Here is a 13,750-nt window from a genome sequence, read left to right on the forward strand (position 1 = left end):
TAAAAATACACATACGAAGACAAAATATTACTTCCTTTGCCAAAAATACAGCATTTCAAAAGAACCTCTCTAAACTCTCGTTGCCCTTCACAGCCGTACTAAAAGCCTTCAGGCAGGTTGCAATTGGCATTTGTCGATTTAAAAGCCACTGACCTTAAAAGCAGCCCTCACGCTTTGGCTTTGTATATAAAAATACATACCTTGGCAATATGCAGAGAGAAGGGAATGTACTCTATGTCCAACTCATCGCTACCTGCAGCATTTCTCTTTTAGGCAGTATCATATTCAATGTGCACATAATCAAGTTCCAGCCTAAACCAGTACGTCGACGCTCCACAAGGCAATAAAGACATTAAATGGATCTTTTTTTTAAAATATAGTCCTCAATTTATTAACAGAGGCCCAATAAAACTCATCACATTTTATGTACAAAGGGAGGCAATAAATATCTTAATAATAATCATAAAATTATTCTTGCTTACATTTGTTTAAAAAAAAAAAATCATAAATGGGTCATGTTGTTAGTAGCAACTCATACAGAAACCTGCCAGCGGACAGGTGGATACATACTAATGGTGAAAAGAGGCCATAGTTTGTCGTCAGTGACAGAAGGAGCGTTTTTTTTTTGTTTTGTTTTTTTTTCCCTTTAGGATTCAGACAGAAACTCTACCACATGTTGGAGGAAATGTTCCCTGAAGCCTGGACAAGATGGTCATGTGGGTGTCTGAGAAGAAGTCTTAAACTGACATGTGGATTTATGAAGTGATCAGGCATGAAAGACCTAGATTATTCTTGTCTGGGGATCATGGGGGACCTCGCAAACAACCACAGGGCCCACAGTTCAAGCTCAGCATCCACTGAGAGGCTCTTGAAATTAACGGCACACACAGGTAAAAAGATAAACAAAAACCCACAAGGAGGTAGAGGAAGTCTTCATCCCCAAAGTAGTAGCTAGCTAACTCTCGAAGAATCAAGGCCTTTCTGGAACAACATTAACACCTGTGACGAAGAGCTGTTAGAAAGGGAGTCCAAAGAGAGACCGAAGGGAGTGACATCCGTCTCCCGAACGTGACAAGGCTGGAAGACTTTGTTGAATTAGGAATTACACCAGTGTGTGTGTGTGTGTATATATAAATATATAGATATATATATATTTATTTTTTGTGTGTGTTTAAACAATATTAAAGCCATGGCTGGTGCCTGGCTAGTCGAAGCATGTTGTGTTTTATCTGAATCACAGGCTGCATGGAAATGTCAAGGAAGTCGCACACAGCACTCAGAGGGTTCAGCGCATTCCAGGAGCCAAACATGAAGCTGAGGGTTGGGAGACATATCAATAAAAAAAAAAAACAAATAAAAAAGAAGAGAAGAGAGAGAGACCTGTAAAATATTGCACTCAAAGCTACACAGTTATCCCGGCAGCCCAGTGTCACCTGCGACTGCCACTTCTCCCTGTTTTCATCTCCATGGTGTCTGATTCCAGTGGAAAGTATGGGATCCACGTTGTCAGGGGCAACACAAACAAAAACGGACAGGTATTCCAATAAATCTCTAGCTGGCTGATTTTTATAACATCGCAGCAGCAATGCTCCTGCTCCTGCTTCAAGCTCAAACGTAGCGGAGAACGACGGCAACAGGAATTCTCTCAGAGGTCCTTTAGTTTATCCAGTATAAATAACATGACAGACGCGTTAGCACATTGATATCAACCCAGAGGAATCCAAGAGTTAGGAAATAGTCATCCTGAAATACAAAAATAGAACATCTTTGACTCTTTTTGTTCTTTACGTGTGTCTGTTTATACAGGTCTTTTTAAGGTGATTCTTTTAAGACGAGAGACTTGAACTTTTCAGTTTGATTTATTATTCTCCCGCAGGGGGAACACTTTTGCGCAGTCCCATCAGTCCCTCTTGGGGTTGGATTTTAACCGCCGAGCCCTTCGTGTCCGCTTAGTTACTGTGGTGAAACGAAACTCCTCCAGTGGGTCCACCCGGCCCTTCGGTTGGCGCTTCATGAAGTGGACTTCCTGTTGCCTCTGCGTGGTCCGCGGGCCTTTCTTAGGCCGCCCCCTCCGGTTGAAACCGAGGTACCATCCTTTGTACTTGGCTGACACCAGGGCCGTGTAGTTGTTCTCCAGGAATTCCTCGACAAAGACACACTCCTGTTTCCTTCCATCGGGCTGGAAGAAGGAAAAACATTGGGCGTTTAATTTATTAGCAAAGCAGCATGACTTCTTTTCCATGTGAGATTCTGGCTTATTTCCATTACATCTGCGTACTCTGACTCAGAACGGTTTGCCTTTCTGCTGGGCTTTTTTATTTCCCAGTTTGCTGAAGTGTTGAGCACTTTTGATTTTCCTTCACTGTAATTATGAAGTAAATATCAATTGTAACGAGGCTAACAGACACTTGTAGGCAAGAGAAATGCCACGGAAGGACGGCATGAGGATTCAAACCATTGACAAAACCATACTAAGATGAAATATTAAGTCGAGTATTGTAATATGACACTACTTCCTATCGAGACGAGCGGCGTATATTTAAGAAAAATATTTTCTTGGGAAATACTGCAGTTGAATTTTAATAGAATAGTGTGACAGTTTTTTTCTTCCTTGTTGTTAGAAAAGTTGCATATGTTTTAGAATAAAAATGTAGGGAAACCTTCTGCATAAAGACAGAAACAGCTAACTTGGCTCACTCTGCACGTGACAAATCTAGCTATCAGCACCTCTGAACTTCACCATATATCTTGTTTGTTTAAACCAAAGTGTAAAAAGTTGTCTTCTCGGCCAGAAGAAGTGAGCTGTTAGAGCAGCTACTAGGTCCCTGGCAAGACATAGGAAGGTTCCTTTTTACCTTTAGAGTGAACCATGCAAGTGGTTTCCCACTGCTTCCGGTCCTAATCGTACTTTCTCGCGCTGTAGAGCTTAAGTAGATTTCCCAAAATGTCTAAATATGGTATTAAGATATTAGCCTATAGATACATGAAACTCTGTAACCGTCTTTATATTTGTTTTCAAAAACATGCTGTTGGGCTTTATGAGATATCAAAGTGATTAAAAGATGCAAAGTGAAATACTAGTGGAAATCTAGAGGATTCTGATACTGTACTATACTCGTACTGGGGTCACAGCTTAGTGTTTTGCAGAAAAGAAACGCAGATCATCCAAAAGGACTGGTCTTTGTTGAGATCACCACTCAGAGCAATGTATTCTAGGTAATGAAGTATTTCCATTTCAAATCGTTTGCTAAACTAAATCATAGTAGGGAACATGTGCTTAGCACCAGGTGTTAATCAGAAAGTGTTTAATTTGTGCAAGAGGGCACTTTGAAAGTCCTTCATGCCATTGCTGAAGAGTTTAACTCACTGAAATTAAATACAAATTTCAGTGACTGACTTTTTTGGACTTTTTAAAAACACATTAATTCTACAACGGTTTAAAGTAGGAAGTGAAAGAGCTTTTTTTTTTTTTTTTTAAACAGGCCCCTGCAACTACACGTTCAAATGCATGTTTCTAACAGATGACCACGATGAGAGAGTGAAAACGTGTGTGAATTACTGCAGCCCCACTGATGCTGACAGCATGACTTATTAATGCAACCAAATCGCACATGGGCCTCCACAGTATACATTTTCAAATATTAACTTCTTTTCCATATCGACGCAGTCGTCCACAGAGTCACATGCAGTCATCCTGCACTTGTGGCCACCTGGTGTGACTAAGTGATATAATTGCAATGGCATTCCTCCTAAGTGACCATTAGTCTCTCAATGCATTGTGGTGATTGCAGTCTGTAATTGACTGATCGAGTGTCAAAGGAGTGGGCCGATTACGTAATGGAAGAATGGCTGGGAGTTATCAAAGGGGTTTTGTTAGGGTGTACAAAAACAGCAGGAGAAAGCAGATCTGAGGTTGCATTCAATTCAACCTAGATTAAGAGCTCCGTGTATAACATTCACTTTGATATCGGCAATTTCATATTTCCTGTAGAAACGTTGAGCTGTCCCTGAAGGGTTTTCGCTCGCTTTTTAGCATATTCCCACAATGAAAACCTTAACATACTCACCCGTCCGACTATTTTGCCCTTCTCGTTCATGCAAATGTAATGTTCGGTCTCCTTCCCTTTTATTCGAATGTGGCTCCCGAAGGTTTCTGTCTCAACAACAAGAAGAGCTGGAAAAAAGAAAACGGTGGACTCCCGTCAAGGACATGTGGAATATTTCGCAAACTCGCAAAAATATGGTTTGAGGATTCTGATACATTTACACAGTTTTTTTTTTGAAGAGTTGCAACACTGCTCAATCATTTGAGAAATTCCTGAGCGAGACCTAAAATAAAAATATGTACTTCAACTTTCAGTGTTGTAAAGAAACCCTGCAAACTCAAATGTTAACAAAGGGCTTGTGGTCAAGCACTGACTCTTAAACAGATGACATAAATAATGCACTAATTAAACTATTCACATTATTGTTGTGGTCACTAATTGATACTTCATTGATACTGCATCTCAATTGCAGCGGTTAACTGATTTCAATGATTATAAATCAGTGACGGACAATATTCTGCAAGATCCTAAGAATATGGCATTAGTACGGTGTTTCAGCCCATTTTCCAACAAAAATCTAAATTATGGGTCTCCAGAGCAAACAATCTCATTTGTGCAACATCACTTAAACATCCTTTATGTACTGCCACATATGCACCAAAACAACAATGCCCCATCACTTCAGCCTGACACAGCAGTAATCCACTCTAAAGACGTGTCCCAGCGGCTCTTTTATTTTTTCGAACCCCCCACCCACCCATCCCAAATGTTAACCCCTGCGAGGTCACCTTTGTCTCCTCTTCGCCCCTCAACCAGCAAAGATATCTGCCAAACATTTGTGCAGCAGTTATGTGCCCCTCGGGATTAGGTTTCAAGCTCCCTTTAGTCTGTGCTCACTCAATCAAAAAGTTAAGATGATCCATTTGTTTAACACACAGGGCCATTCAGTAGCGCTCAAGGGAGCAGAGGAAGAATAGGCAAAGGGAACGGGATGGGCTCGGGGGCAGAAGTACACCCCCCCCCCCCCCCCCCCCCCCGCCTTTAAATCCAATCCTGCTAAGAAAGTGGGAAGTAGGTGACCTGTCTTCGAGGTGAAACTTAGACAAGGTACAGTATGAGCAGTTTCATCTTTTTTGGAGTGACTTCTGTGTGTAGGTCTTACTTTAGGAGCCCCCCCCCCCCCCCCCCAAAAAAAAAAAACATTTCTGATTTAGTTTTATGTCTGGGAGGATCAATCTGAAACGTCCTGTGGCCTTTGAGAAACAGAAAACCCAACAGACTGTGTGTGTAGAGATCGAATGCTTTAAAGGAGACCTCTCCTCTGCAAGTCAAATCAGGAGTCATTCGACAACACTTCTCACTGTGAGCACGGAGACCCAAAAATTCAACCTCAGGTATGAAGCCTCGACCCAGAGCATCAGATAAAACAATATTTTCCTCCTCACTCCAAGTTCCCCTTTGTCTGTGACTGCGTATTGGAGTAAACCTCTCGTGGTTTGATTTCCAACAAAAAACTGCAGGCTTCAGCACAATGCTCAGAGGGATCATCAACAGCTGCTAACGAGTGGCATGTACTTTACAAAGGACTGAAGGTGTTACTTGTATTTACAGTGTACACTTTCAAAAAGAAATCTCTAAATGTATGAACACCGCACTCTGACAGCAGAAATCTCAGAGGCCGCCCTGTGGTGATGGTAATGTAACAAAAATGGCATCTGGAACATGAAAAATGTGAAGTGAGTTTCTCAGCACAGAACGCTGACTCTGATGCTGAAGTCTATGAGTGACCACTGTAATATTAGTCATATTATATTTGAGTATTCGGGGTATTTGTCTAACTGACCTCAGACTTCTGACTTCACAGGTGGCCATGGGGCTTACACAGAAGCACCAGGGGAAAAAAAACTTTTAGAATATTTGACCTTTTGTGTGCTTTTCTGCTTGTTCCTCCTTTTGAGCAACATGTGCTTTGGTGAACCGGCACAATTATGAACAATGTGGAGCCACGGGCATTTATTGACCTCAGCATGGGGGTCACCTGTCAAAGAAGTTGCTTTAATTCTAAATTGCCGCTTTTATCAGTTTAAAAGCCTTTGCAGTGACCCACCATCTGCTCTTGAGTGGCAACACGTATCAGGTATGAAGCACCGTTCGGAAAAAGCACCGTTCCAGTCTCTTAAAAATAATAAATATGCTGCACTAATACCCAAGAAGAATTACTGTGCCCCCCACTTCAGCTGCACAGATATGGACTTGAAGTGATTTATTTCTTCTCTGGCGGTTTGTGGCCTTTCTTTGTGAAGCTGCAGTGACTGAGAGTGGATTAGAGCAAGGAGAATATCTTCCTGAGCGTTATTAGTGAGTGCAAAGGAGTTCACAGGTGCCAGGTACTGCAGCTGGATGGGGAGGAGGAGGAGACGAGGGGCGGGTGGAGGGCAAAATTGGCAAGGCCTCATGGGAAAAATTGGATCTGCTTCCACTCAAGCTCTAACAAGCAGTGAGGAAACTTCGCCTCGGCGCATCTGTGACTGAAAACACTCATTCAGAGGCATTCAAGACCAGCAATTTTAGAGCCGTGAGTCAGCTGTTATGAGCAAAATATCTGCAGGAAAGCACAACGCACACAAGCTGGGTTTTTTTTTTTGTACCACTGCATCAAAGAGTGCTTCAGTGACCAATTTAATTATCTTTCATATTTGTTTTGATCTGGTGAACAATATTTAAGCATGACAGAGGGAGAAAATTGTGTCTGAAAACGTTCGATTCGCTGCTAAAAACTCAATCTGTGGCAAATGATTTTGTCAACTTCATGCTTAATACTTAACATTTTCAAAATTACAGGATGCAGTTTCACACTGTTTGACTGAACCAAAGAAACACAGTTGACCATATCTAATGTTAAATGTGACAATAGTGAAGCATGTAGAATATTGTTCAGAATAATTTTGAAAATTCATGGATAATCAGCATTAATCTGCACTTTCCTACTTAGAAAGTCACATGATTTCATTTATTCCTCATAGACAACAGCATTCAGTGTCGAGGCTGCATTTCGTCCCGCATGACCTTGAAAGCTCATAACCACAAACTCCAGCAGAAGAGAATATTTTGGAAGAACGGCAGACCAACACAAAGGGTTTGAAATGTTTTAAACATCCTAGCAAACAATTAGAGCATTGGCATCGTAATCTATCCAGATTCTTGCTCTGGATACTCAAATGTTGCAGTAAACTTCCACTTGCAGGGTCAGCAACGTCTACAAAGTTTGACCAAGTGGAACAAAGAACAAACAATGAGGAACTGTAAAGTAACTGGAGAAGCGACAACAAACTTCAAGGAGCACCAAAACTCAGTCGGTTGCTGGTGGTGATTCCCCATCTTGCAGACTAGCTAAAGTGTCAGGTGAGATGCACAGGAGTTCCTTCATACCATACTTGCCCCCATCATCGCCGTTGGCATTGACTTTCTTCCCCAAGATCTGGACGTGTTTCCCCGTGGTTCGGCTGTATAGCTGGTAGATCCGAACCTGCTTCCGGCTCAGGTCGTCTGGGTTCCTCGTGTGGTTTTCGATGTAAAACCTGAAATCAGCAGAGCTCTGCTGCGATTCCTGCATGGTGGTGTGAGACAGGAGCAAACAGAGAAAGAGAGAGACGGTGACAGATCGTCACAATAAGGGTGTTGACAGTAATGTGTAAGTTTCTTTTATGGGCCCTACATCAAAAAAAGGCGCTTTAGGGGCTGAAAAAGTTGTGGCATTTTAATGTTTTTCTTTCTTCGCTTTCTAGCTCCACATTTTATATGCGTGGCATTTACAAGCTGCTAACTATCCTACAAGATGTGTCAATGAAGTCAACGTTTGAATAAAAAAAATCCCACAGAACAAGTGCAAAGTCTAGTGCAGCCTTCGGTTGCTCGGTGTTGACACAGCAGTGTACTATGCGCCTCCAGCAATATTGAGAAACCTGTACTCCATTTCCACAAGCAAGCAAGCCACTAGCAATTATACACCTGAAGCATCCAGACCTGTTGCACTATCATCAAACAAATATCTGCCTGCAGGCCAAGTAAGGTCCATAAATTAGGCTACGCAGCAGATGGGAGGACTCAGATGGCAAGAGGCACCTTCAACTACAAAACACTCTCGTAGAAGACATTTTTAATCAAATCTGCCTCTCAGGATTCACTGGCCCGATGTTTATGAGTCTGCTTCGACCTGACATAAAAACAGGAAATCGCAGACGTTATGTGGAAGAGCAAGAAGAAACTTATACTTTCAGAGGCCCTGGAATCTCAGTTCACGCCAAGATCCCACTTCCTTAGCAGGATGGTGTGGTAATTGCACGGTAATGGCTTTTTATGTGGCGGTTCTCAGGTGGCTAATTATAGACACATTACATAGCCCGAGTCCTTGTTATTCTAACTTTAGTAAATTAATGACACGTGGCAAACAAAATGAGAAATTGTGACAACAGTAGAACAAATCCTTAGGGGAAAAAAAACCAAAAACAACAACTGTAAATCTGAGGGCAAATCCTGCAGAGGCTACTGAAGAAGGCTCTTCTGAGCCAGGCGGCATACAAGTTGTTCGCGGTCCACAATTACGGGTCATGACCTGAAGCACTGTTTCCAACCCACGGCTTTCGCTTGAATCTGACAGAAACCAAAAATAAATTGTGTGCTCGTGCATCAGCTCGAGTCGTAATGTTTTTGACAGACACCTCCCCCCAAATCCCGAAGGATGGGGCATTTGTTGTCCTTGGGCAATACACTGAAGCCTAAGTCGCCCATGCTGTGTGCTCCATGAGTGGCTTTGGATCACAAGCCTCTGCCAAATGACTACATGCAATTGTGACGGTGAGCTGCAGCATTAGGCAGCATTTCTCATTTGGAAGAGCCTCTGAAGGAGGAAGGACTTGTTGGCTCGTTATGATGTATTTCGTCTAGAAATGTGGCCCTCGGAGAATCCAGCCCCCGAACTGGGAAATGGCTTCTGTATCTTGACATTTAGGAAACACACCCGTAATGTTACTTTTGGCACCAGACGGTGCAGCAAATGAAAAGCTGCACAGCAAAAAGCAAAATCTACAGATGCAACAATTCCGTGGCGTAAACACAGTCGACTCAAGGCATCACAATCTGCTCAAATGGGACTTTTTATTAGAGAAATCTTTTTCCTATTACCAGCACCTTCTGGGAGTAACAGAGTAATCCAATTTATCTCCACAGTTCTGAGCTCAACAAGTTGCTTTTCAAGACTCAAGGCTGTAAGTGGACAAATACGAAACTCAACAACGACTTCACTGACAGATCAGTGAACTGCTAACTAGACGAGGATTGGTCGCCTTCTGCACAATAGGGGGCAAAGCCTCGCGCGTTTGTGGTTGTACACGATCATTTAGTAGGTTTTTCTTGAGGGAAACTCCAAAACATTAGGCACCGTAGAACTGCACAGCATGAAAGAAAAAAAGCCTCAACTACAGGACCTCTGCAAGTGAGATCTGCGTTAGCAAAATATATATTAATAAATAACAGACACTTTAACACTAAATGCGGACTGGTTTCAAATGAAGCATGCATGCATCTGCCACGGGTTATTTCCCACTAGAGAAAAGTAGAATGAAAATGCTGCCTCCATTTGCAAAGTCAAACATCAGCATCACCACGTTGTCAACTCTCTCTGTCTCTCTCAAAATCAACTTCAAAGCTGAGGAGCAAGCGCTCAACAAACCGTGGCCTAACTGGGCTGCCGAGGGATTTATCCCAAATCTCCCCATCTCTAAACAAACACGGAGGTGTGTTTGGTAGACAGCATTTCACGTCAAGGCGAAGGCAAGCCTAAGCACATGGTCGTGCTGAATGCAAGTGACAGGGGTTTTTTTTTTTTTCAAACGCGCTGTCTGCGTCCTTCAAAGACACGCCACGAAAACGGATATGGTTGAAACTTCAAAAGTCTTGTGCTTGTCAACAAGGAGGCTTAGCTTTCGAGTCCATCTGCGATGCACCTTTCTATCTGCCTGACACGCACACAGGGGTCAGACACAATCACAGTTAACTTCCAGCTGCGGTTGTTCCTTGTGTTTTTTTGCTCGTCACAACCACAACATGACATGTAGGATTCTTTAGCTGTTGGTATCAGTGCTGGGGGGCAGACGGTGGACAGGAGGATAAAGGGCTACTGCTGCATTTTTATTTCTCTTTCATATTGTTTTTAGTTTGATGGTTTTTCGTTTGATAGACTCTAAACACTCCAGCAGCCAAGAATCATTGTGTTACTTGATAAATGCCTCAATCTATCATTGGACTTTTTTCTCTACTTCATCAACGTGCAGTCCACATAATACAATAACTAGATCAATAGCAGGAAAGGTCAGGTCTTTGACTCTCTGATTTTCGTGGCAATGCTGAAATCCTGGAACAGAAGAGGCTCTTAAGTTGACCTACACCTATATAGAACCAACTGTTCTGTCTGTGAGAGCTAATGGTTTCCCGACTGGGACGAGATGAAGCAACAATAAGAGGAACTCAAATAGAACCGTGCAACCAATGTCATGAATTTTACAGACTTTGCTTCCTGCAGAGCTTCACTTTTAATGTTAACTCGCCGTTTTTCGTATGATCCACTGTTATATGACCTTTTTTGAAACGATCTGTTAAATATACAAGAAAAGCTACACCTAAATGTTTCCAACTGTGGGGGCTAACGTAAAAAAAAAAAAAAAAGAAACGGATGAGACCTGCTTGTTCTCTTGTTTAACCGTCTATGACTAAATTGAAAACAACATGCACTTGTACCCTGTCATGCCCATAAAGTGATCGGATGGCTTTCTGAGTGAGGCAGCGTCTTATCTGATTAGCGGCGCCTTCAATTAGGGAAGTGGATGCCTGCAAATCATTACTGTTCAAAGTGAGACGCAACTAATAAAAACCGAGGCTACAAGCGCCAAACGAGCCCATGAACAACTGTGCCAAGAACAACTTTTAAACGCGAGGGTGAAAACATTTATTACACTGTTCTGGTGTAAAATACCTAAAGTGCTACTTGAATACCAGATTTTCTTTTATTTTTCTTTCTTTTTTTTTTTTTTTTTTTTTGGACTGATAAAACTCGGGTGTTTAGAATTAGACTCTCTCCAATTGTTACACTTAATTGTCGATTATTTTTGTCGATCACAACATGTTAGTCTATATGCACTGGTTTTCTAATAATAATTTAATTGTGATCAGTATCGTGTTTGGTCACTTTTTAATACATTAAGACTATTTTTCACTCTGGTGCTGCTGCTCTTTTTTTATTTTTTATTTTTAAATAATTTAATTAGAGGTGCACGTAGCCTTTGAGGCCATATTTTATTAGTATCTTCCAAATGTAAAGTTAACAAAAGCAAGACTTTTAATAGTTTAGGAACCGCTCAACACAAAGCCTATATAATCATCATCAGCGTTATTTATACTGTAAAACTGCACAGTGCATACACACACGAAAAGCTGAACAAGGGAGTGAACATACCTGCAGCTGGAAATAGAACACCAGAAAATGTAAACACCTAAGTGGAGAGAGAAAGGAGACAAGGAAGGAGGGGAGTGAATCACACAGGGAATTACATGAGATATAAACGCAGCCTACCTGCAATGACAGCAAGGCCCAAATATGTAGCTTTTAGCGACTTCTATTGGTAAGAATGCAAGGTTCTGTTTGCGAAAGGCAAGCGGAGATGTGGAACACTTACAGGTATATGAACCTCGAAGGCAACAGAGACATCTTGACTTGCAGAAATACACCTGAAATACACCTGCTTGCACAGATTTGTAGCTCCGGGAAAGGTTGGCGAAGTCGCCCCCTTTCTCCCTCTCTCTCTATCTCGCTTTCGCTCCTCTGCGCGTCCTTTACGCACACAACTGCGGGGCCGAGCAGCAGACTGAATCCCCGTGTAAATATCGATAAGCGGAGAGCAACAGCAGAGTCGCCGAATGTAACATCAGATGCTTCCTTGTTAGGGGAATTATCCAGAAGATTTGTTTTTTTTTTTCTTGTCTTTTTCTCAGATCCCTTTCGCTCCCCGAAATCCGTAAACTGGTGCCAGGCGTGGAAAGGATTCAGAATTGGAGCTCTCCAACAAAAGTCCCTCTTTAAAAAAAAAAAAATATCCCTCGAGTTTTTCACCCACAGCCTTTACCAAGGCTGTCCTGCAATCCCAATCCCGCTGGTCCGGAGATCAGAAGCTCCTCAACCCCGTCCGTACCTGCGGGGGATTTCTACACCTTGCACGGGTCATTTTATTCTACCAAGCGCTGCGGAGGAGACACACACACACACACACACACACACAAAAAAAGGGAAAAGCGGTGTATAATAACACGCCCTTCCAAAAAAAAAAAAAAAAAAAACAAGTCGCTAAAAGTGAGGGAACAAACTTATCCAAGCATTAAGAAAAGTTGTGTTTTTCTGTGTGGAAATCGCTGCGACAGCAGCGAATCCCCGGAGAGGTTTGGGGGCTGGTGATGGCGCAGCAGTGCCTGTCAGTGGTGTTAGTGCGTCTGCGGCTTGAGATTTGGGCACGGAGAGGCTTTTTTGTTGTTGGTGGGTGGAAACATGTCAGCGGTTTGCACCTGATAGGGTAATCTTGGAAAGGCCATCAGCTTGCAGAGGGTTTCTCCTCTCGGTGGGCAAAGCAAAGCGCGCAGCAGCACGGGGAGACCGAGTGCTTTTTTTTTTTTTTCCTTCTTTTTTACTGGGTTTTTTCTTTTCTTTTTTGGAAGTAAGTTTGGGAGACGATCTAATTGGAAGCGGGATAGGGACAAAGGCTGCCTGAATTTATAAAATGTAATTGGACGCATGTGATGAAATGTACATTTTTTTTTATTTGCTCATTCGAGTTTCATTTTACTATTTGACTGTAGTGTTGTGCTTATGTTCTTATCTTTTAATTATGTTCGGACCCTCCACTATTATTATTATCACTATTATTATTATTATTATTGCATTAACACTTTCGGTCCAAACCAAACACGGGTGCTGTTTCGCAACGGTTACAGAAACTGAGTGTGTCTCGGTTTTACTCCTGCTGGTTTGTGGATTGCCCTGGCCTCTCCCAGACAGTGTTGAGATGCAGGTTGTAATCGACCTCGATTTCTTCAATAATGAGCAATAACTTGCCCTGCATTTCAATAAAAGAGAGATGTAAATGTGCTTAGAAGCGCTGCAAAGCTGACCGCATTCCGGCGAGCCCCTCATCCCTGCTGCCACTAAAATTAAAAGAAAGAAAGATTTGGTTTGGTTCACTGTCATTGTCCCACTCGAACTGGATCCCCTGCATTCCTGTCCCTTTGATATTGAAAGCACCTCTAAATTATTACATACATATTTCTGCATGTTAACGATTTCAAAGGAGCTGCTGCAGTGAAGAAACCACTGAAAGGAAGAGTTTAGGAGCAGCAGCTGCTGATCACCATGAGGCAAAACATCAAAAATAAGCAATATTATCAGCAAAATAATGAAATGTGGCTTTCATTTGGATTTGATTGACTTTGGATGACAGACTCTGTAGCTTTTGTGGGTACAAGTGTGGATAAAGTGGGTTCATGTGGGTTTACCCAGTGATTCATGGCTGCCTAACAAGCAGGCTTGATCCTGTCAACCACAGTGCACTTTCATAATCCCTGTAACACAACTGATGTATAAGGCCATTTGAAGCGTGACTAATTTG

At 42.2% G+C, this 13,750-nt stretch overlaps 1 protein-coding gene across 2 annotated transcripts; it reads right to left on the minus strand.

Moving 5' to 3' along the window:
- Positions 1-493: 493 nt before the first annotated feature.
- On the minus strand, positions 494-13,750 carry fgf24 (fibroblast growth factor 24). Of its 2 annotated transcripts, none has more exons than XM_067519341.1 (5): positions 11,774-13,750; positions 11,554-11,590; positions 7,485-7,653; positions 4,068-4,174; positions 494-2,179 (listed from the first exon to the last, which is right to left on the minus strand). In XM_067519341.1, the coding sequence occupies exons 1-5, from the start codon at positions 11,803-11,805 to the stop codon at positions 1,901-1,903; spliced, it is 624 nt and encodes a 207-aa protein (XP_067375442.1). In that variant the 5' UTR covers positions 11,806-13,750; the 3' UTR covers positions 494-1,900. The 2 variants fall into 2 exon arrangements, with proteins under 2 accessions (XP_067375442.1, XP_067375441.1); XM_067519340.1 differs by having other exon boundaries at positions 7,476-7,653; positions 11,774-13,501.

Source organism: Channa argus, chromosome 10 (assembly GCF_033026475.1).
Source record: "Channa argus isolate prfri chromosome 10, Channa argus male v1.0, whole genome shotgun sequence".
Classification (NCBI taxonomy): Eukaryota; Metazoa; Chordata; class Actinopteri; order Anabantiformes; family Channidae; genus Channa; species Channa argus.